The sequence below is a fragment of the Tachypleus tridentatus genome, chromosome 5 (assembly GCF_004210375.1).
Source record: "Tachypleus tridentatus isolate NWPU-2018 chromosome 5, ASM421037v1, whole genome shotgun sequence".
Classification (NCBI taxonomy): Eukaryota; Metazoa; Arthropoda; class Merostomata; order Xiphosura; family Limulidae; genus Tachypleus; species Tachypleus tridentatus.
Window position 1 is genome coordinate 7,938,466 of NC_134829.1, and position 24,702 is coordinate 7,963,167.

Below are 24,702 nucleotides of genomic sequence, written 5' to 3' on the forward strand. Positions count from 1 at the left end.
CTGCTATAGTAAATTTTTGTGCATTGTTTTTTCCAGACCCTAACAATGTGTCTAACTAGTGTTACTTTGAACAGTATATTACAAAAGAATTGTTACACAACTGACTTTAATTGCTTAGAATTTACAATTCTTTTGAGAAAGAATTTTTTATTGATGTCTAAAATAAGTGAAAATTTAATGGGCAAAACTATACAGGTGAAGTTTTTTTAAAATTGGCATAAAGTTTACCAGTACTATAGTTTTTATTTCTAAATATGATTATGCATAATTGACCTAATTATAATTTTACTTGCAAATTTGATTTTTTTTTCATATCAATCACTTTATTAGAAATAAAGATATAACTTTCAAAATCACTATATTATAACCTAATTATTTACATAACACATTAACATTATTTTAATTTTGTTTATCTTATTTAGGTTACTTTAGGACTGTAAGTTTTAGACTGATTAATCCAAGCTGCTATGTTTACAAGTCTGCTGGTTCACCAGTTCAAATGAAAAAAGCAATCATTAAACAGTGTTCAAATAAATAATCTGATGTTTAGAGAAAAATTAGGATCACCAAATTATTTATTTTAACACTAACTATTTCCAGTTTATGTTATACTAATTAGAATAGCATAAAATATAAGATAATAATTCATATTAAATAGTATACAAGTTTTAAGTTCTTAATTGTACGAGGCAATCTTTCATAAAATTCTGTATTTTCCTTAGTGTGACACATTTTTCTGTAGCATGACACGTTTTTTCTTAACATGTCATCATCCCTATTTTATCCACCACCATGTGAAAAGTACAAAATTAAATGTAAATTACTCATTGTAAAATTGTCATTGTTCAGACACAACACACACGGTCTTACATTTTGTTTGGTTACAAAGCTATTGAGTAGCAAACCAGAACTATCCTGCTACACCCAACTGTCACATTCTGTCTTTCATAATTAATTAACAGTTTTTTCTTCGGTTTAATTATATATTACCTTTAGCCAATAGAAACTCACGGTTGTGATCTGCCGAATGACATATTGTATAACGTTATGTTCTGAACAGTTATATATCAATTTTACTCAGTGTACCAACATCACTACCAGGGGGAAGTCAATGACTAGCTTGAATTAATGACCCTTGTTACAAAGTTAGAAAGACAAATATTTTGAGAGGTAAGGAAATTTACCTAATTTTGGCATGTTATTAGTCTATATTATTTGGTGCATTATTTAATTAAATACATATTCTTAAGTGCATTACTATGAGTAGTATAAAAATTAACTCTTCTTGAAAAGTGAGAGTAATAAAAAGGAAGATTGGATAAGTATTTTATTTCTTGTTTTTCATATTTATTCTTTACATATAATTATAAAAGTAACTAATGTACAAATAGGGATCTTTATAGGTTATTTAATATAAGATTAAGTAAAATAAATAATAATAATACAATTAAAATGTTTCATGGGGCATGCTTGTAGTAGTTAGTTATAGTAGCTCATGAGTAATGTAATTCTATAGCATAACATAAGCTGCATGTGCCTCATGTGATTTACAACTTATGATTTTAAGTTATTCTAGAAAGCTAGAAAGGGTAATTCAGATTTATTTCAATTTTTGTTGTTGATGAGGTTGGTCAAACTTAATGATTCCATTTTGGGATAGGATAGAGAAAATAACAGATAAAGTACAAAGTTTTACCCAAAAAAAATGTCAAAATGCAATTAGGAGGTCCCAGGGATTACACAAAGGTAATTTGAGATTTTTTGAGATGAGGAAAAGTATTTTTAATTTTAACATGAAAATTACATTTCACATGGACTATCCAAAACAAATACTAAATATATTCATGGAAATTTTTTTTAAAGACTTCACTAAACAATATGATATTATTTTGTATGTTAAAGAATTATATCATTAAATGAAAGATTGCAAAATTTTGCAAAGATTTAAAGTTAGGGGAATTAACTCTAAAAAAGACTAAATGAATACAAATAGGCCACACAGTTTGTCATAGAGACCAAGCTCTTCTTGAGAGGTAAAAACTGAAAAATATATATGAAAGTTAATCTTTACTTAGTAGTCTTATATGACCTTACAATTCTGCATAATTATAAGTAAAACAAGAAGGTTCAGTAAAAGAATGGAGGACCATATTAATATTCCAATCCAGAAGAGCAGGTCAACAAATACAGAAAAAATGGATTAACATGGTAAGGATGGTTGAGATAAAAACTCTGGGGTAATGGGAAAGATGAAAGGTATGGGATAAGGCTGCCTGATAATTCAAATTCCAGGAGACCAAAGATCCCTAACTAAAAAGCTATGTAAGAAACTGAAAGACACCAGCACAGTAGGATGAGCAGCAGAAAATCTCCCAGCCAGGGTCCATGTGTGAAAGACCCATGCTTTCCCTGATATATTTCCATGGAGGAAAGAAAGATGGATTGAATCAAGTGAAAAGCTATACAACAGGAGCAACCATATCTACTTTCTGATAGCTAGAGAAAAACAAGGCATGAAGTGTGTGATGCCAAACTGGTGACTGGAGTTGACAAAGGAGGTCAAGCAACAAGGGAAGTAGTAAATGAAAGAATAATTGTAGTGGGAGTAAACAAGGAAATCATGGTTGAGCCATCTAGTAGGGAGAGATCAGAAAAATCCCACACAGAGTGGTATGGCTATGTAAAACTACCTCATGAAACAATCAGATAGGAGGATAAACAGATAGGAATTTGTGGGACCAATCCTGGCTGAAGGCATTTGTAGCCAAAACCTGAGGACGAGGTACCGGAAACCAGAGGAGGAGTAACTGATGAGAGAGGGTGGTGGCAAATGCATCTATATGAATAAAACCCTAAAGATTGTAAAACAACCTGAAAACATCAAGTAAATCTTGTAGGGGCAAGAAAGTCAATAAACCACAATGTTGAAAGCACCCAACATATAACATGCAATTAAACAAATCTCTTGTGCAAGGGCCCAATATAGGATATCCATTGCATAAAAACAGAAGGATCTTGAACGGGTGCTGCCTTAGTGATGGATGTCAGCCACCACTGTGGAATTGTCAGAATGGATCATCACCAGACAATATCTGCCAGTGGGAAAAAAATGATCCAAAGCTCAACAGACAGTTAGGAGCTCTTGGATGTTGATATGGAAAGGCAATTCACTGACAGACAAAAAACTTGAAGCCTCCTGGTGATTGACACATGCACCCCAGCCCTGAATGGATGTGTCTGTAAACAGATGTAAATTTTAATAAGGAGGAAGAAGCAGGACACCCACCAATGTGCAAATCTTGTCTACATGCCAAAGGAGATTGTGTACAAGGGAAGGAGGAATAGTGTTGGGAGCATCCAAGGGATCCTGAACAAGGTTCTGCTGCTCATGCATAGTTCACTGAAGGGAACATGTGCATGGCCAAGGGGGATGATCAGTGTCATAGAAGATCACATCCAAAAAAAAAGAACCTCACTTGCAAGAATGAGGGACTACATAGGGCATGGCAAACTGACAATTCCATAGAACAGTCAGAAAGGAGAATGTTGATCGTGATTAAGTGTTGAAAAATACACCCAAATTGTGGTATTGGGTAGAATGCAAGATTTCTCTAACGTTATCAACCAGCTTACCCAAGCAGCTTCAAAAAGGAGCTGAAGAGTACATTTAGCCAATTCCTGTTCAGAATGGGCCAGTAGTAGCCAGTCATCTATGCAAAAATAGAAATGCAGTCCCAAGGCATGAAGAGCAAAAGCTCTCACTATTCAATACAGTACATAAGGAGCAGAAGCCAGCTTGAAGGGCAGGGCACAAAATTTCTACACTACTCCTTGACGGACAATCAGAAGATAACGATGAGATCGTACCAATATGGGAATATGCAGATAACTGTTGGAGAAGTCCATCTTGATCATTCACAGACTTGGAGAAAATGATTATCAAAGAGTGAGGTAGGATTCCATGGTGAAACATGAAAGGTGAACAAAATGATTAAGATGGGACAGATCAATAACAAGCCTCCAGTCTCCACCTTTTTGGAAATCACAAATAAATGTGAGTAAAACCCCATTGAGTGATGTGGAACACAATCAATAGCTTGTTGGGTAGGGAAGTCCTATATCACTTCTAATATACACTGGTAAGTTATGGAATTCTAGAAGAAGGAAAGAAAACAGGTACCTGGGGCAAGTGAAATGGGGAAGAAGTGGAATTTTGAGTCCTTCTGACAACCTTAAAAACCCAAACACTGGTGGTGAAATGATGCCACTGATGAATGAAGGCCACAAGTTGAGTTGTCACCAGGCCCAAACCTGCTAGATAGTCACTGGAACTGTTGGTGGCATACTGTGTGTCATTGAAAAAAACGACAAACAATGACACCACAAAGAGGAGGGACAGATAAGGGCTGGAAATAGGAAGGGTGATAAACCAGAATCAGTGCCATACTTGGCTCCAGCTGAGATGAATGGACAACTAGATGTGAAAGGATAGATTATTGCTGGACAGATGCCACCAAAGACTCCAAGGGTCCCAGGACCATATCAAAAACAAAGTGTATTAAAAATTGAACCATATGCAAATCCCAAAGATAAGGATCAGATAAATAGGTTCAAGATAAAATAGTATCAAGGCCTAAAAGATAAACCACATTTGTAAAGCCAGAGCTTAAAACAACACTCAAGCCAATTTGAATGTAAGGAGGGAGAGGATGTCCCCAAAAATAACCTTTAGGGCATCTGTGAAGAACCTCAGACAGGAAATGAATTGTGAAAAACACCACATAAGAGGCATGATGGTGAGACTGAGATGAGAACATTGTGCATGGATGAGACTAATGAAAGATTCAGGGTCTCCTCCCTAAATGTGTAAAATCAAACCCAAAGGTTGTTGACTGAGATACAGACAGTCAGTCCTATAACATGAGAAGGAATACTGGTCTGTAGTCCAAGGAGAATGAGGCATAATAACACTATTGCCCAACTTATAGGAAAATTATTAAGTATAAACCCAAATGCTGGGGTATGTGGAACAAAAATCAAACAAGATTGGTAAGTATCATCCTGCAGTAATGGAGGATGTAGGTCAAAAGATACAGAGGCAAACGGCAAACCATGACATATCTGAGAAATAAAATAAGAAAAAAAATCATGTAAGGCAGAACATAACTTGCAGTAAGGGTATGGGAAGGCATGGCAAATTCATGAGGTGGAAACAAGCAATCAAAGTCCTTGGAGCCTACCAAGATTTAACATGTTCAGGAGGAAGCAGGGATATGCCTGGAGGTAAAGACTGACTTATATGACATTCTGTCTCCCTGTGAATAAATGTAGATAAAACTCCTGTCAAGTCGCTAGTACCTGAAGCCTGTGGTGAGGTGCCTGTTGAAAGTGAAACACTCAAAGCAATGACATTAACATCAGAATTCATATTGTAGCAGTCAAGAAAAGTGTTTGATGTAAAAATACATGCAACAAGGATAAGTGCACTTGACTGCTTTCAAATTTTTGAGTTAGGTAAACTGAAACCACTTTGAAAATTGATTCAAATCATAGCAACAAACAAGACAAAAAGGAAAATGTCCAAGACCAAGAGCTACCAAATTTCAAAGTGATAGTTGGGCACACAGTGGGAGTCACTTGTCTCGAGTTCCCACTGGTGGAAAAGTGATGCATGATTTGCATGAGAAACACGTTAAAATTATTTGATCCCACCAAAGAGGGTTGGAAGACTTGTGGCATATGTAATAAAATCATTTTACATATAGAGGGCACCAATAAACAGAAATAGCTATATTTGAAAGTGAAGGAAGGTACTGTGTGCTTATATATTATCATACTAGTGATCAAAATGAAGTTAATGTAGTAAGAGAAAAAAATAACAAACAGAAAATATCTCTTGTTGTTTATAAAATGTTAGAAGTGCACCTTGCATATTTTCATGTGCAAAATTTATGAATAAAAAAGTAACTTAATTCTAGTTGTCTTGTCTAAAGACAGGAATTCCTCTGAATTTTCATATTTTTTGCTACTTTAAAAATTAGTGTTTCAACATTTATCAAGTTAATTTTACATGTCAATTCTAATGATAGTTCGACAGTTTTAACTGAAAAGCACACTGAAACTGATATTTAATTAAGATAATTCATAAAAAGAAATGTTTAAAATGTTCACACTTTCATTTTTACAAACTTGGCTATAAATAAAAACAAATGTGCAAGTAGATTTGTTTTTAGACTTTATCCTGCCACTCTCAAAGAATAATTTATTTTTACTAAACACCTAACACCCCTTGAAAATATAGTATCCATTTCTTTAGTTTTTATAAATGCAGTGGCTTAAACCTTGTAATACTGCATATGCAAACAGAAACCTACACAAAAAAATCTATCTACACTATACATCATTATATCAATTGTGCTCTCAGTTGGCACCACTACTTCTTGCATTGTTACTTAATCATGGCCTGTTTTGGCACCACTACTTCTTACATTGTTACGAGGAGATGAGACACTACCAATATATCTTCAGTTATGAATAAATAAAAAATAAAAAAGGAAAAACATTAATAAAAGGATAAATATAGGACAACTAAACATCTAACACTCCTTGAAAATATTGTATCCATTTCTTTAGTTTTTATAAATGCAGTGGCTTAAAACTTGTAATACTGCATATGCAAACAAAACCCACACAAAAAAATCTATCTACACTATACATCATTATATTAATTGTGCTCTCAGTTGGCACCACTACTTCTTACATTGTTGCTTTAATCGTAGCCTGTTTTGGCACCACTACTTCTTACATTGTTGCTTTAATCGTAGCCTGTTTTGGCACCACTGCTTCTTACATTGTTGCTTTAATCGTAGCCTGTTTTGGCACCACTGCTTCTTACATTGTTGCTTTAATCGTAGCCTGTTTTGGCACCACTGCTTCTTACATTGTTGCTTTAATCGTGGCCTGTTTTGGCACCACTGCTTCTTACATTGTTGCTTTAGTCGTGGCCTGTTTTGGCACCACTACTTCTCACATTGTTGCTTTAGTCGTGGCCTGTTTTAGCACCACTACTTCTTACATTGCTACTTTAGTCATGGCCTGTTTTGGCACCACTGCTTTTTACATTGTTACGAGGAGATGAGATACTACCAATATATCTTCATTCATGAATAAATAAAAATAAAAAACATTAATAAAAGGATAAATATAGGACAACTAAGATAAAAACTGAAGAAAGTATTAAGTAAATGTGCACTTACCCAAAGGTCATGCTCAGCATAATCAAATAATAACCATACTTTACGATCTACATGAGACAAAAACACACCCTGGAGGTGGATGACGTTCGAATGTCTTAGTTCTCTTAATAGCTGTAAATGTAAATCAAACACTTAAGTAAAATTATTAAAAGCATAAATGCAAAAATATTTATGATGAGTCTTAATATGATAAACAAAACACAAAATTTCACTCTAATTAAAATGAACCAGTTAATTTGATCAAACACAAAACTATGATACGAAACATAAATTTATTGTATTTTGTCTTTGGACAGGATCCAAACACCACTACTGATATGTTGACAATGTGATTTGTTTTTGGACAGAACCCAAACATCAACCTAGTAATCTTTTAAGTTTTTTTTAAATTCACAAACAAATTTATTAAATTTTATATGAAATTTGGCAAAAATGGAGACACAAGGTCCCTTGATAGAACCATTATGCATGAGGCTGAAGCAAGGTGAGAAGACCATTCCATGGACAGTCTGGCTGAGAAGGTTGGTCCACAATAAGAATCATAGCTCCTGACAAATAGTAAGCAATGACATGAACCCATACAGAACTGACTCAATGAAAAATGTCCTAGATTTGAAAGCAGAGTCCTGGATCAAATACCCCCCTTGGTGGTTGATATGCAAAAATACCACAAAGTTGTTGGAATGGATCACAACTAAATGATTTACAAAGAGGAATAAAAAATAGGAGCATGCCAGACAAATAACCAAAGGTTTCGGCATGCTGATATGTAGAAAGGGCTCTTTACAAGTCCACATGACCAAAGTGAGACTTTCATTCACAGATTAGACATGTGGAGAGGACACAACCTAATCCACATGAATAAAGTGACATTGTCATTCGAAGATGCTTCCCAACCAACGGTGGAAGCATTGGTGAAGAGATACAAGTTCAGTCAGAACTTGAGTAGAAGTGGGAACAAGTGAACCATTAAAGCCAAAGGTTCCTGCAAATAATTCCACTAGTCTCAAAAGGATCACAGAGAATAAACATATGTGAACAGACCAAAGGGATGAGTAATTCCAATAAATCATCCAGATTAGAACGTAAACCTTGACAGTTTTGTCTCAAGGTGGCCATTTTTAAGAACGGGTAGGTGAAGTGGCTGAAGAACCCTTCGGTTTACGACCACGTCTTTTTTCTTTACTGTCTTTAGACAGAGGAGGTCTATCAACCTCCATGGATCCTGCCCTGGGTCGAGTGGGCAGGTTTTTGTTATTGGAAGGGGAATCCAGTGACTGAGGATGCAAACGAATAATTGTTTTGTCTCTTGTGGTGGGAGAAAAAGATGTATCAGAAGAAATGCCTGCATTTGAAACTGAAGGACGTGGATCATGAGGTTTGTTTGAAGGTATGGGAGGAACAGAGATGGGTGTGGAAGTCGATTCATCAACCTTTTTAACCACGGAGGTCAAAAGGCTTTTCATTTGTTTTGAAAACGATTCTCTTGGAGGCACAGAGAGATCTGTCTGCACTCCCACTGTAGTTGTGGAATGAAGTGCAGCAGCATATGTCCGAGATGGAGTGGTGGATAGCAATTTCCAAGCCTCAGGATAATTAATGTTATGTATCGTTTTCAAACGCTGCACCTCTTTTTCCTCCAACCATTTTGGGCAAGAATGAAAGTAAGAGGGGTGAGAACCATTGCAGTTGATGCAATGTGGGTTCATGTCACAGTCATAGGCATCATGGTCCTTGCCTCCACAACGAGCACATGTCAGGGAACCACGACAAGATGTCTTTGAGTGGCCCGAATCTCCGACATTGGAAACATCGAAGAGGGTTTGGAATGTATGGCCGTACTCTGCAAATGAGATAACCTGCCTTTATGGTGGCAGGTGCACGTGGTGAAGTAAATGTTAAAACGAGGTATTTGTTGGCAGTGTAGCTCCATCTTTGCGAGTGGAGATGCGCGCCTCACTGCAGAAACTCCTTGAGTGGAGAGACCAGCAAGAATCTCTGACTCGGAAACGTTCTTCAAATCCCTTTCAACAATAACTCCTCGTGAAGAATTCAAAGTAGCATGAGGTGTAACCTCAATAGGTATATCCCCAATTGCCTTTGAATTCAAGAGGAGTTCACTGTGTTGAGATGTGGATGTTTCAACCAATATGTCACCAGATCGAAGCTTCTTTACTGACTTTGGAGAGCCAGCAAGTCCCTCTAGTCCCTTCTGAATAAAAAAAGGGGACATTTGCCCTAAAGGTTTTTCCGAAAGAGAATGTAATATAAGAAAATGAGGTACGTGTGTTACTGATGTTGAAGATTGCTGTTCAGAGTCTTCAAGACGTGGTCGCTTACCCATTGACTGTTTTTTTACAATTTTATTTAAATTTTTTGGAGGATCCATAGGAAAAAGGAAAAATTTCGGTACCCACTGACCCCACCCACCATGGAGCCCTACAAGGGGACGCACTGCAAAGTCATGCAAGGACAATGCAGCAACTCCAGGGTTTCCTGAGCACTATACCCAAACACCAGCATCAGGTACAATGTCCACATCACCCGTTGAGAACTTCCAACACTGGTACTTGGTTGACTCTAGCCCAAGTGGACCAGCCGATTGACCCAATGGGGGCCACCCAAAGGCCGCCCGTCTACAGGAATTCCGAGGCCAAAGTGGTGTGTTAGGGTTGGACCCCTCAACCACCAGGATCCTCTCCTCTCCTTCACGGGTCGCCACGCACGGCAAACATGTGGGTGGATGTTTAGATCCCAGAGAAGGTAACCAGACAGAACAGAACCTTCACTGGGAGGTCCCCTCACCACGTACAGGAATCCACACCGAAGGGAGGAGAAAAGACCCAAGTGAGAGAAAAGAAATATTCAATATGAAAGTGTAGTATAACTAAGAAACAACTGAGTGAGGAGAAGTTGACAATTGAATGCCAGTCCCCAATCTTTGGGGGAACCACAAAGAGGCAAGAATGAAACCTAAGAGAGTCATCTCTCTTTATGGTAAGTTTATCCAAAATATCTGTTTCCTTCCCCAAACAAAGCACAGAGATGGAATCTGATAAAAGAAAAAAGGAAGATGGATAAGAAGAAGAAGACAAATGAATCTGAAAGTTCAAACCAATTGTTTGTCAAAAAATGTGCTCATGGGTATGCAATCCATGAGAGATAAGCCCCCACAGGGTCCACCAAAAATTCTGACACCAAATTGATGTCAGACAGGTAGAAAAGAAAGATCACAATGTGGGAATAGACAGATGGAAAACAGAGGGACCAAGACAAGTTACAGAGGTGGAGGGTTGAGTTTAAGAAACTATGTACGACAAGTCACGGTGAAGGGTTGGGTTCGAGAAACCAAGTACAACAAGTTACATAGGTGGAGGGTTGGGTTTGAAAAGATAAATAATTGATTGATGATGGAGAACCTGCACCAAAGACTCAACAAAATCAGGAATTCTCTCCAGAACTTCAGAACAAAAAATGGGGCAAAATGATTGAGGAAAGAAAGAAGGAAGTGAAACCTGGGAAAAGAAAATACCAAATATGTCCCAGCAAGAAAGGGGTTAAGGGAATAAGGAGAGGACAGAAGTGGAACAAGCCATAGAAGGAAATGGAACAAAACTGCCTATTAAATTCTCTTGAAACCCACCAGGATGCCTTAGACATGAAGTTCAGGAAGAAGAGGTAAATACGTACGAGAAGAAGAATCAATCAATGTCAAAAGTGAAACCAATCAATGTTGAGCAGTGGAAAGTGAAACCAATGCCAAAGAATCTGTTCCAAGTTTTGGGTATCAAGAAAGGGAAGTTCAGAATGACTGCAAGACATGATATAAGAATAAGACAGATGAAGAGAGCAAGTCATGAGGTGGTGACAAGAATGTAGTTAGTTAAGGAAAAAGTGGCATGAATGCCAAAATCAGCAGAAAGGGAGAAAATAAAAAAATAATTAAAACTATAAAGGAGGGACTAAGAAGAGTCAAACCATACAGCAGACATAAAGAGAGTGGTACACACACCTGTAGTATTCAATCCTAATAAGGATAAAAAGAATGGTACACACACCTGTGGTATTCAATCCTAATAAGGACAAAGAGAATGGTACACACACCTGTGGTATTCAGTCCTAATAATGACATAAAGAGAGTGGTATACACACCTGTGGTATTCAGTCCTAATAACGTGAGAAAATCTGCCAATTCTTTTAAAAAGGGAGAGACATTCAGTAGCATAACCAGAAAGAAGAAACAGATGATCAAATTCATCTTACTCAACTTTTCTCTCAAAAGGTCCTAGCTGCATAAAGGAACCCACCACTTCATCCTCAATCAACAAACCTACAGAAGCAATAGTTGATAAATGGCCATCTTCAACCACAGAAGTAGTAGTAAATGTGACACAAACCAGCATGTTCATAGTTTGTAGAGAGTAAGAAACAAATTAGTACTTCAACATTGCAAATCTCATTAAATTAAAACAGGAAAAACACATCTTATGTGTTCAGTAACAAGCAACACAATGAAGATTTGACCACACATGCATAGGAGGCTTAATTCACTAGATGCATCACCTTCCTATTTGTATACAGTTTCTGCTTCCTAATGATATCATTGTACAGCTGCACAATTCACGAGAACAAAAGATTAGGTACACTTCACTACAGGTTAATGGCACAGAAAAGTGGAAATTATTTCTCAGTAAACTTAATCTGTTATTTAAAAAGTTCACTACTTACTGCAATTTCTCTACAAGCAGACATCGAAATTCCAGTTCCCTCTATTTGTTTTAAGGCATAATCTTTTGAATCTGACCTACAAATAAACAAACAGTATTATTACAGAAATATTTAGTATACAAAAGGTGAAATCTCACCTTCAAATAAACATGCAATATTATTACAAAACTATTTAGTACACAAAAGTTGGAATCTGACCTACAAATAAACATACAATATTATTACAAAACTATTTAGTACACAATAAAATTGGAATCTGACATATAAACAAACATACAGTATAATTACAGAATTATTTAGTACACAAAAGTTAGAATCTGACCTACAAATAAATATACAGTATAATTACAGAATTATTTAGTATACAAAAGTTAGAATCTGACCTACAAATAAACATACAGTATAATTACAGAATTATTTAGTACACAAAAGTTGGAATCTGACCTACAGATAACTATACAGTATTATTATAGAAATATTTAGAATACAAAAGTTTCATTGAGGAAAAAGATACCTTTTTCAATCACAAATTTAAAACAAAAATTATAATTTTGATAAATAAGAAGTGATATAATTATATTTAGCACATATAATTATGGTTAGACAAATACAACTCAAATGTCACATGAAAATAATTCACATTTCATTTACATGGATTCAATAAAAGTATCTTACTCGCCCTCAAACTGCTTTTGATACAATGTAGACATACTTGAGAGCTAAATACTATTAAAAATGAAAAACAACAACACAGTCTTTTATTACAAAACAATGTAAGCAAACAAAATATTTAGAAATGGCAAGTTTGTTATATAATTATGAACCAAATTTCTTAGGGCATACACAATCTGCACATATTCTATTTTGAAAGCACTCACTTAGTGCTTCTACGAGCTTTGTACACATGACCATAAGTTCCTCTGCCTACTTTACAACCTTCATATTCAAATAAATCTTCAACTTTTGTTCGCTCAGCAATAGCCTTCATTTTGAAGTCATAGTCCATTTTTGGCTAAAGAGAAATAGAGAAGTAAACGATGTAATTACTTATGTCAACCAGTGTTTCAATATACAGTTCTCATAACATGCAATCAAAAGGATAAGGAAACATCAGTCTCCTTAAATTAATTAAAAACCTAGTTGTGCTTGCTACCACATTACTTCGGTAAAATATTTTTACACATAATAAGTGCATTAAAAATATTCAAGTGTAGAATTTTAAGAAGGATACAATGAATGATTTCATGATCGTATACTAGTATCAATCTTCCAAAGAACGAATGACCTCAAAAGATAAGATGAGATGACAGTTTTTATTGAAATCTATTTGATGAAGATTACTCAAGCCAATTAATTATTCTTAGAGCAAAATGTATATGAGAAACATTTACAAAAATTAGAATTTTATTTTAAAATTTGTCAGTGTGTTTTGTTTGTCCTTGAATTTCAAGTTATTCAAGGGCTATCTGTACAAGCCATCACTAATTTTGAGGCAGCTCACAAAAGGCAGCTAGGCAATACCACCCACCACTAATGTTTTAGCTACACTTTACCAATTAACAGTGGGAATGACCATCATGTTATAATGCTCCCACAGCTAAAACTGTATGATTCACATGATAACAATTGGGGTCACACTTGTAAAGAACTTCAGTATAATGTTGTCTAATTGTGTTTATGCTCGTAATGTTTTTATAAAATGAGATTACTATTTAGAAGAACTTTGAAGAAACAAAGTTTACACCACAGTTAGATACCAAAATATTAACTGTTGTCATTTTCTCTGAATTAATATATACTTTAATAAACAAACAAAACCATGTGAAACTTCCAACTAAAAACACTATTTTGTTCACAGTTACTACCACAACACTAAGTTCCTGTCATAAGAAAAATGTACACATTTCTAAAACTTCCATATAAAAATTAAAGGCCAGGTATTTTGATAATTAATGAGCTACAATTAACTAAAATTTTGAAGAAATTATTAAACAAGTAAACAAAATATCATCTAATAACTCTTGATAATACATCAATTTTTTAATTCATTATACAAACTGCTTTCAAATCTATACTGGGTAATTTATAAACTTTAGTCTTAACAGTTCCACAATCAAATACTATTACTGGTAGAACTGGTTGCTGGACATTATTATACTACCTGTTGGTTGAAAGGCATAAACAGAGGTACGTTGTAAGTCAAACCACTGAACACAACATAAGAGTTAACTACGAGTATACACATATTTTAATATATACATACATACTATTGTGTGTACAAATGTACATCATTTTAGTCAATGCTATTCCCCACACCATTAAATGAGCAGTAACTGCTTTCGTTTACAGATTTACTGTTCAATTAATGATACGTTATTATGGGTTTTCCCCGAAATATTCTATTCACAATAGTTATATTATATATATGTAGTTAGCTCCTTTGACCCATAAGTACAGCATACTCATTAACTATTTTACTAACTCAAGTTACAAATGTTAATATTATTTAATAATTACTGGCGTCGCTAAAGTCATACATTTATTTCGCAGTAATAACAAACAACTGTTAACTATTTTTCTATCACATATATAGTTACTATAATATACCTTTCTGTGTTTTAGGTGAGTTTAAAACTAACTTCAAAATAAAGTACAGTTTATATCCGACCCGCATCCTTCGTGGTCTACTATTTCAAGACCTACCTTTGTAGTTCAAACGTTTATCATTAGGTGGATATTCAGCTGTGTGTTTATATATATATAGTTCGTAAAGTTAGAATTTTGACACTTGTAAGAGATATAAGTTGAGTACAATCTTATGAAAATTCATACACTATGCCACAGATTAGGAGGCACAAAGTGTAATTTTACAATTTCAGTTAAATTGCGTGCCTTGAAGAAACATTTCATGTATAATTTGTGCATTCCATAGTTCTTTCTTCCCTGCTTCCAGACAAAATTATGAAGCTATTTGCCTGTTTATAAATGTTACCAGCATTTGTATTATTTTTCTTTCATAGCAAAACCATAATGGACTGTCTGCTGTATCTGATTTTAACGTAAAGTTACCGCTATTTAAGAGGGAACCAGTATTTGTAAGTTAATTAATTAGCTAAGAAACATACTTATTGATTTATTAAATAACAATTTACAGTATAATTTTCGATTTGTGAAATCGCCTGTTTATTTATGAAATTTGTACGACAATTTTAGTAAACTGTTTGTTTGTTTGGTTTGGTTTCGAATTTCGTGCAAAGCTACTCGAGGGCTATCTGCGTTAGCCGTCCCTAATTTAGCAGCGTGAGACTAGAGGGAAGGCAACTAAATACTAAATAAAGAAACAAACGCAAAATTAAAGAAGCCTTACTTATACAACAACTTAAGCCCAAAATAAACCAATACAAAGGAACACCTTTATATCTATATTTAAAAAATAATATAATAAATAATAATAATAAAATAATAATATAAAATTATATATTCAAACATCTAAGCCAGCCCTCTACATTCCGACACTCAGTTACACAACCCCTTTCAAACATGTGGTCAGCTTTCGGTCAGTTACCTCTCTCTTTCTTTGTGAACATGAAGATGACCGAAGAAGGTCGAAACGTTGCTCTCTCCTCTACGTAAAAAAAATTTCTCAACCCAAACGAGACGTTTTTACAAATATAGTACCTTTCAGTTTCAGCAGATGAAATGACATCATTTGGCACATCACTTAGGAAAGAAAATCTGTTTGTACATCTCTCCTCTTCTTCTCATCTGGGTTTCTAGTTTATCAACAATTATGTAAAAGGTAGTGATATGAAATTTATCTCTGGGATTCAGATCTACTTCTTGTGCATCTGCATCATTGAGTACCTTCTTTCTGACACGTTTGCGAGTTTGAGCTGCATTGTAATCAACATCTGGTAGCATTTCCTTTGCAACTACTTCAAATCATTCAAAGTCATCTTTTAAAGTGCGTAGTTGGTCAGTTAATGACCTATACAGATCAGCACATGTTTTTAAGTTCACATCCTCATTTTGCAGAAATTGACTTGCTTTATGAAACTTTTGCAAAATCTCATCCCACATGATCAACATAAATTATAGCTCTCGCATCTTATTTGTAATATCGCCTGCTTATCTTCTAGTGTCTCCCTTTTGTGACTGGTCTTCAACTAAAGCTTCCTAAAGCTTAAAGAAAGACTTCAAAATTGATGTTGTTGCCATAACATGTGCCTCTCATCCGGTATCAGAGAAGAAGTTTAACACACTTTTATTTCCAAGACAAGCTTTAAGAATTTTCCACCTGCTGGTTGAGGCTGAAAAAATGTATACAGGATATGAATTGTAGAGAAAAATTAACTGCCACTTGACAGCAGTCAACAGCACTTCGGCCTACCACGTTTAGTGAATGGACTGCACAGGGAACATTTATGGCAAACTTATTTTCTTCTTAAATCTTTTGCAAGATCATTAATGTAAACTTGCATTAATCAAATTTGCAAACTATACGTAAGTACTGAAATACCTGACTTGCTATTTCCTCACTGGTATGACTTTTCAGTTCCAGAAAGGTTAGAAAGTGTTCAGTAGGCTGCCAATCTTTTAAGTATCAAAGTACAACACTTAACTAATCTATATGTGATAGATCTGGCGTTAAGTCAACTGACAAACTAAAATAATCAGAATAATTTACTTCATCAACAATGAATGCCTGGATCTCTGAGTCGTTGATCCAATGAGTTCTTCACAGGTGGTTTTGGACAAATAAGCAGGATTTCCTTTTGCAAAATTTTCATATTTCGAAATGTGTCCTGCTAAAAATGGATCAAACTGGATTATGAGCTCAAGCAGCTCTAAAAAATTCCTATTTTTCAGTGAAACAAATTTTTCATCTATTCCTCGAAAAGCCAGGCCACGTCCAGCTAACGTACGAAAAACAGTTATTACACGCTCTGAGCCAAAGAAAACGTTAACAATGTAAAGTGAAACATGGAAGATAAGGAGATTTACAAATAAATCGACTAAAGTTGAGTGTTGCTGTTTAAGAGTTAAGGGCATGACAGCTATAGGGAAAACTCTGTGGTGCCTTAAGTACGTGCTAATTTTGCTTAATGGTTAATCCAGGGCTGCTCTGACATTTGAATTATGTGTTTGAGCGTATACAACGAATTACATGAATTTGATACGACAAGGTCGTGCTTTACAGTGGAATGCTGGATAAAAGTACATCATCCAACAAAAATCATGTTTCAGATTATCATCACCCAGATATACACCATCACCAACTCAGTGGAAACTGATAGAGTTGGTCAGGATGCTTTGGCTAAAGAAATTTGCAAGACCCTTGCAATTTCGTAATGTAAAATTGTAGCCCTCGGATGAAATGGGAAACTTGCAATTTGGGGGGGGGAGGAAGAAATAGTAGAATTTACAGTTTTAATTGAATGAGAGAACTGTCTCAGTTGTGTATTAATTAATAAACCTTTTCTATTTCAAAACTGGTTTATGAAAAGGACGAAATTGTTTGCTGATTCAAGTGGAAGGTATTACTTCGAAATATCAAGTAAAAGGTTTAGTTAGCTATACGCTCTCACTTCAAGACAGACAGCTTTTCACACAGTTTGCTTGAACGTGATTGTAGTTTATAATCGTCGCAAATAGAATAAATTTTATAAGCAAAATTTAACCCAATCGTTTCTTCTGATTTTCTTAATTTTGAGATGTTTGATGTTTTGTAGTTTCTGGTTTCATTCACCGAATCAATGCCAAAATATCCTCAAATTTAAGAACAAATAAACAGAGCTATTTTGCCAGAAATAATACAATAATGCGGGCTGGTTCTATAAAACAATATGGCAGAACAATTTACATTAGAAAAGACAGTTAAGTGGACCGTAAATTTTACTGAAATTACAGTTTCAATTCATTTTAAAGTTATTCTGATGCAGTGATGACTGTAGAAGCAGTTCCTGTGAGATATTTTATATACTGGAATTGACTTATTATATACCCATTTTACAACAACAATGGGATGCTATAAATTATTCTTCTTCAAAAATGGCCAAAAATGATCCCTTACGAACGAAGCGGCATTATTATGATAGAAGCCCCGACGTATTTGGTTTTTGAATATGGATCATTAATAACGAAAAAAGCCCTGTTAACAGTCTCATAAGAGTCTTGAAACTTACTGACGTTTTTTAATGCATTTGGATTAAGCTTCGGAGAATTCATGAAGATGGAGTACTTAATTAGTTTTACTTTCTACTCTGGAGAAAAACATATAAATAAGTACATTTTAAAAATATTTGAAATGAATTATATTCATTTTGCAACAGCAAAGAACATAAAAAAAAAACTAGAACAATTTGGGAGATGGTTTAAACCGTTTCTCCCGTATGTGGCAGTTTTATTTTATAGGGATTATTTAAACCGAGGAAAGCCATGTCAAGAATTTCGGCACCGTATGAAATTTTTTGTTTAACTTTAGTCTTCTTTGTTTAATTTTTGTACATTCTTTCTTCTTTTAATTTTTACTTTTTTACATTTTTGTTTTTGTTTTTTGTGATTTTTTCTTTTGTTATGTAATTTCTTTTTAATATCTGGTACATTTTTCTCAATGTCACCATTTTTGTCATTATTTCATTGTGCATTTTGCTTTTTGCACAGTTCCTTGTTTATAATAAACACAAAGTTTCTGTATGATCCTCATACCTTTTTATATAAGTTTTATTTTATTTTGAAGTATTTAATAGACTTAATGAATCATGTAAGTTAACACGACAGGCTTTAATAGTTGGCCTAAAACTCTGAATACTAAATAAAATCAACATGGTTTAGTATAGAAGGTTATTTTGTAATTCATGATATATATCTCCTAAAGAAATAAAAATATTTCAAGTAATATTATGTACTCGTGATGACAAGAAACCCATTTGAAGTAATAATGTATTATCAAGACGGCTAGTATGGGTACAAGCCCTTTAAAATAAAGTATGCTTTTTGTTTGTTTATGAATTTCGCACAAAGCTGCACGAAGGGTACCTGCGCTAGCCGTTCCTAATTTAGCAGTGTAAGACTAGAGGAAAGACAGCTAGTCATCAATACCCATCACCAACTCTTGAGCAACTCTTTTACCAACGAATAATGGGATTAACAATCACTTTATTACGTCCACACGGATGTGTTTGGTGTGACGGGGATTAGAACCTGCGACCCTCAGATTACAGGCCGCGTGCCTTAACCACATGGTCATGCCGGGCCGTATTACAATTAGTGTTATGTTATGAATTTGTTTAGGTATAAAGGTATTCCCATATATAAAGTCAGTTACAAACTCTCTCTTTGTTAACCTGAGGATGACCTAAGAAGGTAGAAACGTTGTTCTCTACATTATTTTAGATTCGTCATCTCATCGCTTCCATGGGCAGGAGATGCCAAGCAGTTATTGATGCTCACGGGGGGCATAGTCGTTATTGACGTTGAGTGACGTTGAACTTCAACTAGTGAGCGTGGACTTCGCCTTTGCAGACTTTGGATGTTCAGCAGTGAATGTGCAAAGTTTCACACATGTCATACAGAACTACCCGGAATAAACTTGTTAACAATATGTCTCAAATTTTGCCTTTCTTTTTTTGAAGAGTATATATAATTTTTACTTTGTTTGCAGACGAAAGAAATATACTGCCGCACTGTCCTATCTAAAGTGAAATCTTCTTTTCAAAATTCACATTCGATACAAGAATATATTCTATAATTGCCATATTGTAGTTTCTTATCAACATCGAGAATGAAGCTGCACCGTTATCATGTTTAGTACTTTTTTATTTTTTATATATCACCTACTACTTGATTTCACGCACATAATTCACCACCGAACTGTAACATGGCGAACCAAGACACCCACAAACTATGAGTGGATTCGCGATACTCGAGATACAACTTAAGGACTAACTTCCGTTTATAACTATTATACGAAAGCGCCTTTGAATACGCGACTGAGTTGGTTCTAATGCCAATAGGCACAAACAATGTTTCAACATTAACTTCACAATTAAACGTAAGCCTAATTCCAAATACTGTACAACACTACAGTACAAACTTTGAGACTTATTAAATACTTCGTTTCAAATCGTTTGGACTGACACGGAACAAACTGTGTTTATAATTAACGTGACCATTTATGTCTCAGTCACATTTACTACATTTAAACCTCGTGCGATCTCTTGATAACACTAAAAATATTCAAAATATAGCCTACAGCACTGCACTCTTACCAGCTTGTGAAATTTCCTGAACAATTCTAATACAAAAATAATAACAATAAAATATTACACTAAAATGTCCATTCATTAAATCGTTCTCGAATTTTCTTTTCTAGGGGTCTCAACAGAAATGCTAGGCTCCTCAGTAGGTGTACTTTCCAATAACGAATTCTTTCTCCTCTCAACAATGTACTTGTCAAAATTATTTTGGTATATGATTATCGGTTTACTTTGTCCCTGTGAACTCAGCTTTTTCGTACATCATAAGATCTCCCACCACCGCCTTATTTGCTTATAGTTTTTCCTTTCTTGTTACAAGGATAGTGCTGTCATACTACGTTATCTTCAAAAAATGTACGATCTTACAAACATTAATTCTGGTCGTTTTCACTGGATTACAAGAAGTAAGGCTTGTTGTTCACTTTGAAATTATTCCAAACTTAGCTTGACATGGTACCTTTATAGTCTGTAGGTTACTCAGTTGGGCAATGTTGTTGAACTGGAAAGCTAAATTATAGAAATGCATGAATTGTGCGATGCAATAATTCTCTTCAGTAATAGATGGTTATGAGTGAAAATCATAACTGTTCTAATAATAATACATATTTTGTAGTATATGATCAGATTTGTGAATAGATGCAGAAACTTATTTATGTAATAACGGCTCGTTTGGGTTGAGAAATTTTTTTACGCAGAGAAGCGAACAACGTTTGGGGCCCGGCATGGCCTAGCGCGTTAAGGCGTGCGATTCGTAATTTGAGGGTCGCGGGTTCGCGCCAAACATGCTCGCTCTCCCAGCCGTGGGGGCGTTATAATGTGACGGACAATCCCACTATTCGTTGATAAAAGAGTAGCCCAATAGTTGGCGGTGGGTGGTGATGACTAGCTGCCTTCCCTCTAGTCTTACACTGCTAAATTAGGGACGGCTAGCACAGATAGCCCTCGAGTAGCTTTGTGCGAAATTCCAAAACAAACAAATACAAAGAACAACGTTTGACCTTCTTCGTTGTTCGCTCCTCTGAGTAAAAAAATTTTTCAACCCAAACGAGCCGTTTTTACACATATATTTTCCTCTACAAGGGGGTTTTCTCGACATCACCGAGATGCAGAAACTGGAGACACTATTTCCATATCTAGCTACTGCATTTGTGCATTCACCAATTCATTTTCAAAATGGTTCATTTTATCACTAACTTTAGTTTCTACCCCAACAATCTTTTCTATACTTTGAATTTTGTCATTGCTTCTTCAATCTCATTGTTTTAATTCTTCATTACATCATCAATCGTTTCTTAATTTTTCTTCAATCATGTTTATTGTTGTTTCTAGTTCTTTAATTGCTACATCCTCTATTTAACCCATTTCTTAAATTTACGTCTTTTTCTTATACTCTTTTTTTTTCTCTCCTGTCCTTCTTTCAATTTTCTGTGGAGAATATTTGACAGGTATATTGTCCCGTGAAAGCAGGTTTTCTTGGGATACTCCCAATTCCTCCAAAACAAATTTTATGGTATTTGGATTGAATGATTCCATCCACCCAGTGACTCTGAGTACAGGAATGAGATTTGTAGTCTTCTTTACATATATGTTAGATTTCTGGCCTCAACTTTTTCTCTGCCTGTAGACAATTTTAATGTTTCTCACATGTAACTTATGCAGTAATAAAAGTTTCTACACTTGAATCTGAACTGAGTGAAGCAGAATAACCAAATATCTGATTACACCAGTATGTGAAAGTTTCTTTTGCTTGAAAACTAAATTCCTGCTCTTAATTTTTCTTTTCCAAGAATATTTTGTGATATTATGTGGATTCGAAACTGGTTCATCAGTTGCAAAACCCAGAGTAAACCTATTTCTCACAAAAACAGAAGTAAACTTCATCCCTCAATAACCATTGGTTAAAACAAGAAACCAACATAGTGTTACTTATTCTTATGAAATGAAGTTATATTTCAGTTGCTTTTTACACAACTTTATAGAAATTAATCAAAACTGCAGAGGATAAAACTGAATTTTTACAGAAAAGTTTTAGTATTATTATGCATTTAAAATTCTAAGTACATATGTGAAAGAAATATTGTCAAATATCTAGCAATTTGTCCTGTTTAACTTACTAATAAGAAAATAAGGCCACTAAAAATTTGGTTTGGTGATCTCAAATTTTGAGATGAATTTCCTTTCTTTGGCCATTGTCAGATCAAGAGAAACAGAGTCAAGTTGAGGGAAAATAAAATATTTTATTAATGATTCTCACAACTTACAAAATAGTGAACAATGCACCACAACTCAATACAATAAACAACTGATCAATGACCACAGCTATGAATACTTAAAAATAAATTTCTTTGTTAGTTCATGTATTTTCTTTCCTTTTAATTTAACTAAAAAACAAAGCAACAAGGCTGAACTAAACAATTCTGTGTTAGTATAAACAATAAGCTATAAAACAGTGTCAAAATATTCAAGGTCCTACTTGGAGTTCACTACAGAGCTCCAAACTGTATGGGTGTAGTAACCATTACATGTCACACTACTTCAGGGTTGCCTTCAAGCAAACTTTCTAACGGATGTTTATAAAAAGAGGCTAAACAGGAGTTAGACTGATTCTAAAAGCATTCCAGGTATATGATTATCTGAAGCAGTTAGATTTAAGAACTGGTAGGCCAGTGCTTGATAGTGTACAAGAACGTTGTAGTTCTGGAAACCATAGAGCAACCGAATGAGACAAGAGAAGGCTGCTATACAAATGTGTGCAAGTTATCGTATTCATTTGACTAGAAGAAAATTCATCAATCTATTCATTCAAATTTAAAACTCAGAAGTGTATAAAAAGGTCTGAATATTTTCACAGATGATGTTTTTCATCTGCATCATAAACTATCCTGTGATATCTACAGCAGAACAAAAAGATACACTCGAGGATGAATTCACTGATGCACCACTTGAATGTAAGGAGCAAACTCATCTAAACTCAAGTAATTTCTGTGATTCTAAGAAATAAAGTAAGCAAGGCTTTTGGTTTTGGATAATTGCTCAACAAATCCATTGGAGATACCAGCAGATAGTAAATGCTGTAATAAAACAGACCAAGAAAACTAATAGAGTAAAAGTTGACCTGGCATTCAACTATAGGGAGCATGGCAAAACCAATTGTGGCCAGTTCATTTCTCCTTCTGGGTAAGGTGTAGCTTGTTACCTACCTGTGAGGGCACTAGAGTGAGAGATCAAATGTTGGTTGATGTAAAAGCTGTGAGAATACTGAGAGATCTGGGGTTGTGTTAGGGAAATTTACAACCTTGGTCTTGGCATTGGCAACCATGGATTGAAAAGACTTCACAAATTATCCATGAGTTTTTCCTGTGCAGTGGGTGAACTGATGTTCTACAGAAGAGTTATCTGCCATTTGTTAGACTAAGCCTTTTTACATTGGACTGTAAAAATGAAAATAGCAGATGAATAATTATCTCCATATAAACAAGTAATGTTCCATGGTTTACTACAGATGAAATAGAGTCTGATGATATTGTATCTAGTAGTTATAGAAGCCATGTTTGGTAGAAACTGTTTTGTGTTTAAAATATATGTAGCATTTTTTGAGATAATGATCTCTCCAAGAAGGAGTGAAGTTTGAATGTTGTTTGATAACTGTAAGCAATTTGTTATCCATTTGGATGCTCAAGTGGTTAAATTGCATCCAATGCACCATTGCCTAAAAAAATGTAGGCATTTACCAACCCATCTGAGATCACTGACTGATGATGGTCCAAGAAATCAAGACACAATGACTGAAAGAAACTCAGTGACTTATTTGAATATGCTAAAGCATTTATGGGATCAGATGACCAATTGGATCAAATAACAACAACCACCGACAACACAGGTACAAATGAATCACATCCAATGAAACAATCACTGTATTAGCTTTACTGAAGCATTAGGAATTTAGCCAGCACTGAAAGACAGTGCATAGAATCATCATAAAACCTCTGGATAGTACTTGGTCATCTCTGTAACAATTGATTTTAGATATGTGAACATGATAATTTGTCTTGATGCATTTCCTTTCCTACAAAGAGATGAATACATGTATGTCTTGAAATATTATCATTTATTTAACACTTCAGATCTACCATATTGGATACTGGGAAATGAGAATAGACAGCACAGATACTTGTACATCATACCAATAACCTGTGTAGTGCATCAAACAATTTCAAGAAGATACTACAGCGTACTCTAAAAAATAGAAATTGTAATCTATGTGAATGATGTTTGTGTGTTTGGTTACACATTTGAATATACAGACAATGACTTGAAAATAGTATTACAGTGAATACATAATGAAATATTTAAACTTTAATGAGGAAAATGCAAACGTTTGCATGCAAAAATAGTTTATCTATCATGCTGCAGATTCAGATGGAATATCTACTTATCCTGCTAAAATAATGAGGTAACAG

At 34.8% G+C, this 24,702-nt stretch overlaps 1 protein-coding gene across 5 annotated transcripts in view; it reads right to left on the reverse strand.

The window, feature by feature from the left end:
- Nucleotides 1-14,702, reverse strand: part of LOC143250445 (cyclin-dependent kinase 8-like) — a 68,527-nt gene extending 53,825 nt beyond the window's left edge. For 2 of the 5 annotated variants that reach the window (XR_013028195.1, XM_076500985.1), the window contains exons 1-4: nucleotides 14,592-14,702; nucleotides 12,863-12,996; nucleotides 11,985-12,060; nucleotides 7,257-7,367 (exon numbers count right to left, since the gene is read on the reverse strand). Coding sequence is in view for 3 of the 5 variants with exons in the window: in XM_076500985.1 (XP_076357100.1) it covers nucleotides 7,257-7,367; nucleotides 11,985-12,060; nucleotides 12,863-12,990 (315 nt within the window). In the remaining 2 variants the exon portion in view is untranslated. Of the gene's footprint in view, nucleotides 1-7,256; nucleotides 7,368-11,984; nucleotides 12,061-12,862; nucleotides 12,997-14,145; nucleotides 14,295-14,591 lie in introns of those variants that run through there. The other 3 variants (XR_013028194.1, XM_076500987.1, XM_076500984.1) reach the window with 3 other exon arrangements.
- Nucleotides 14,703-24,702: the final 10,000 nt, after the last annotated feature.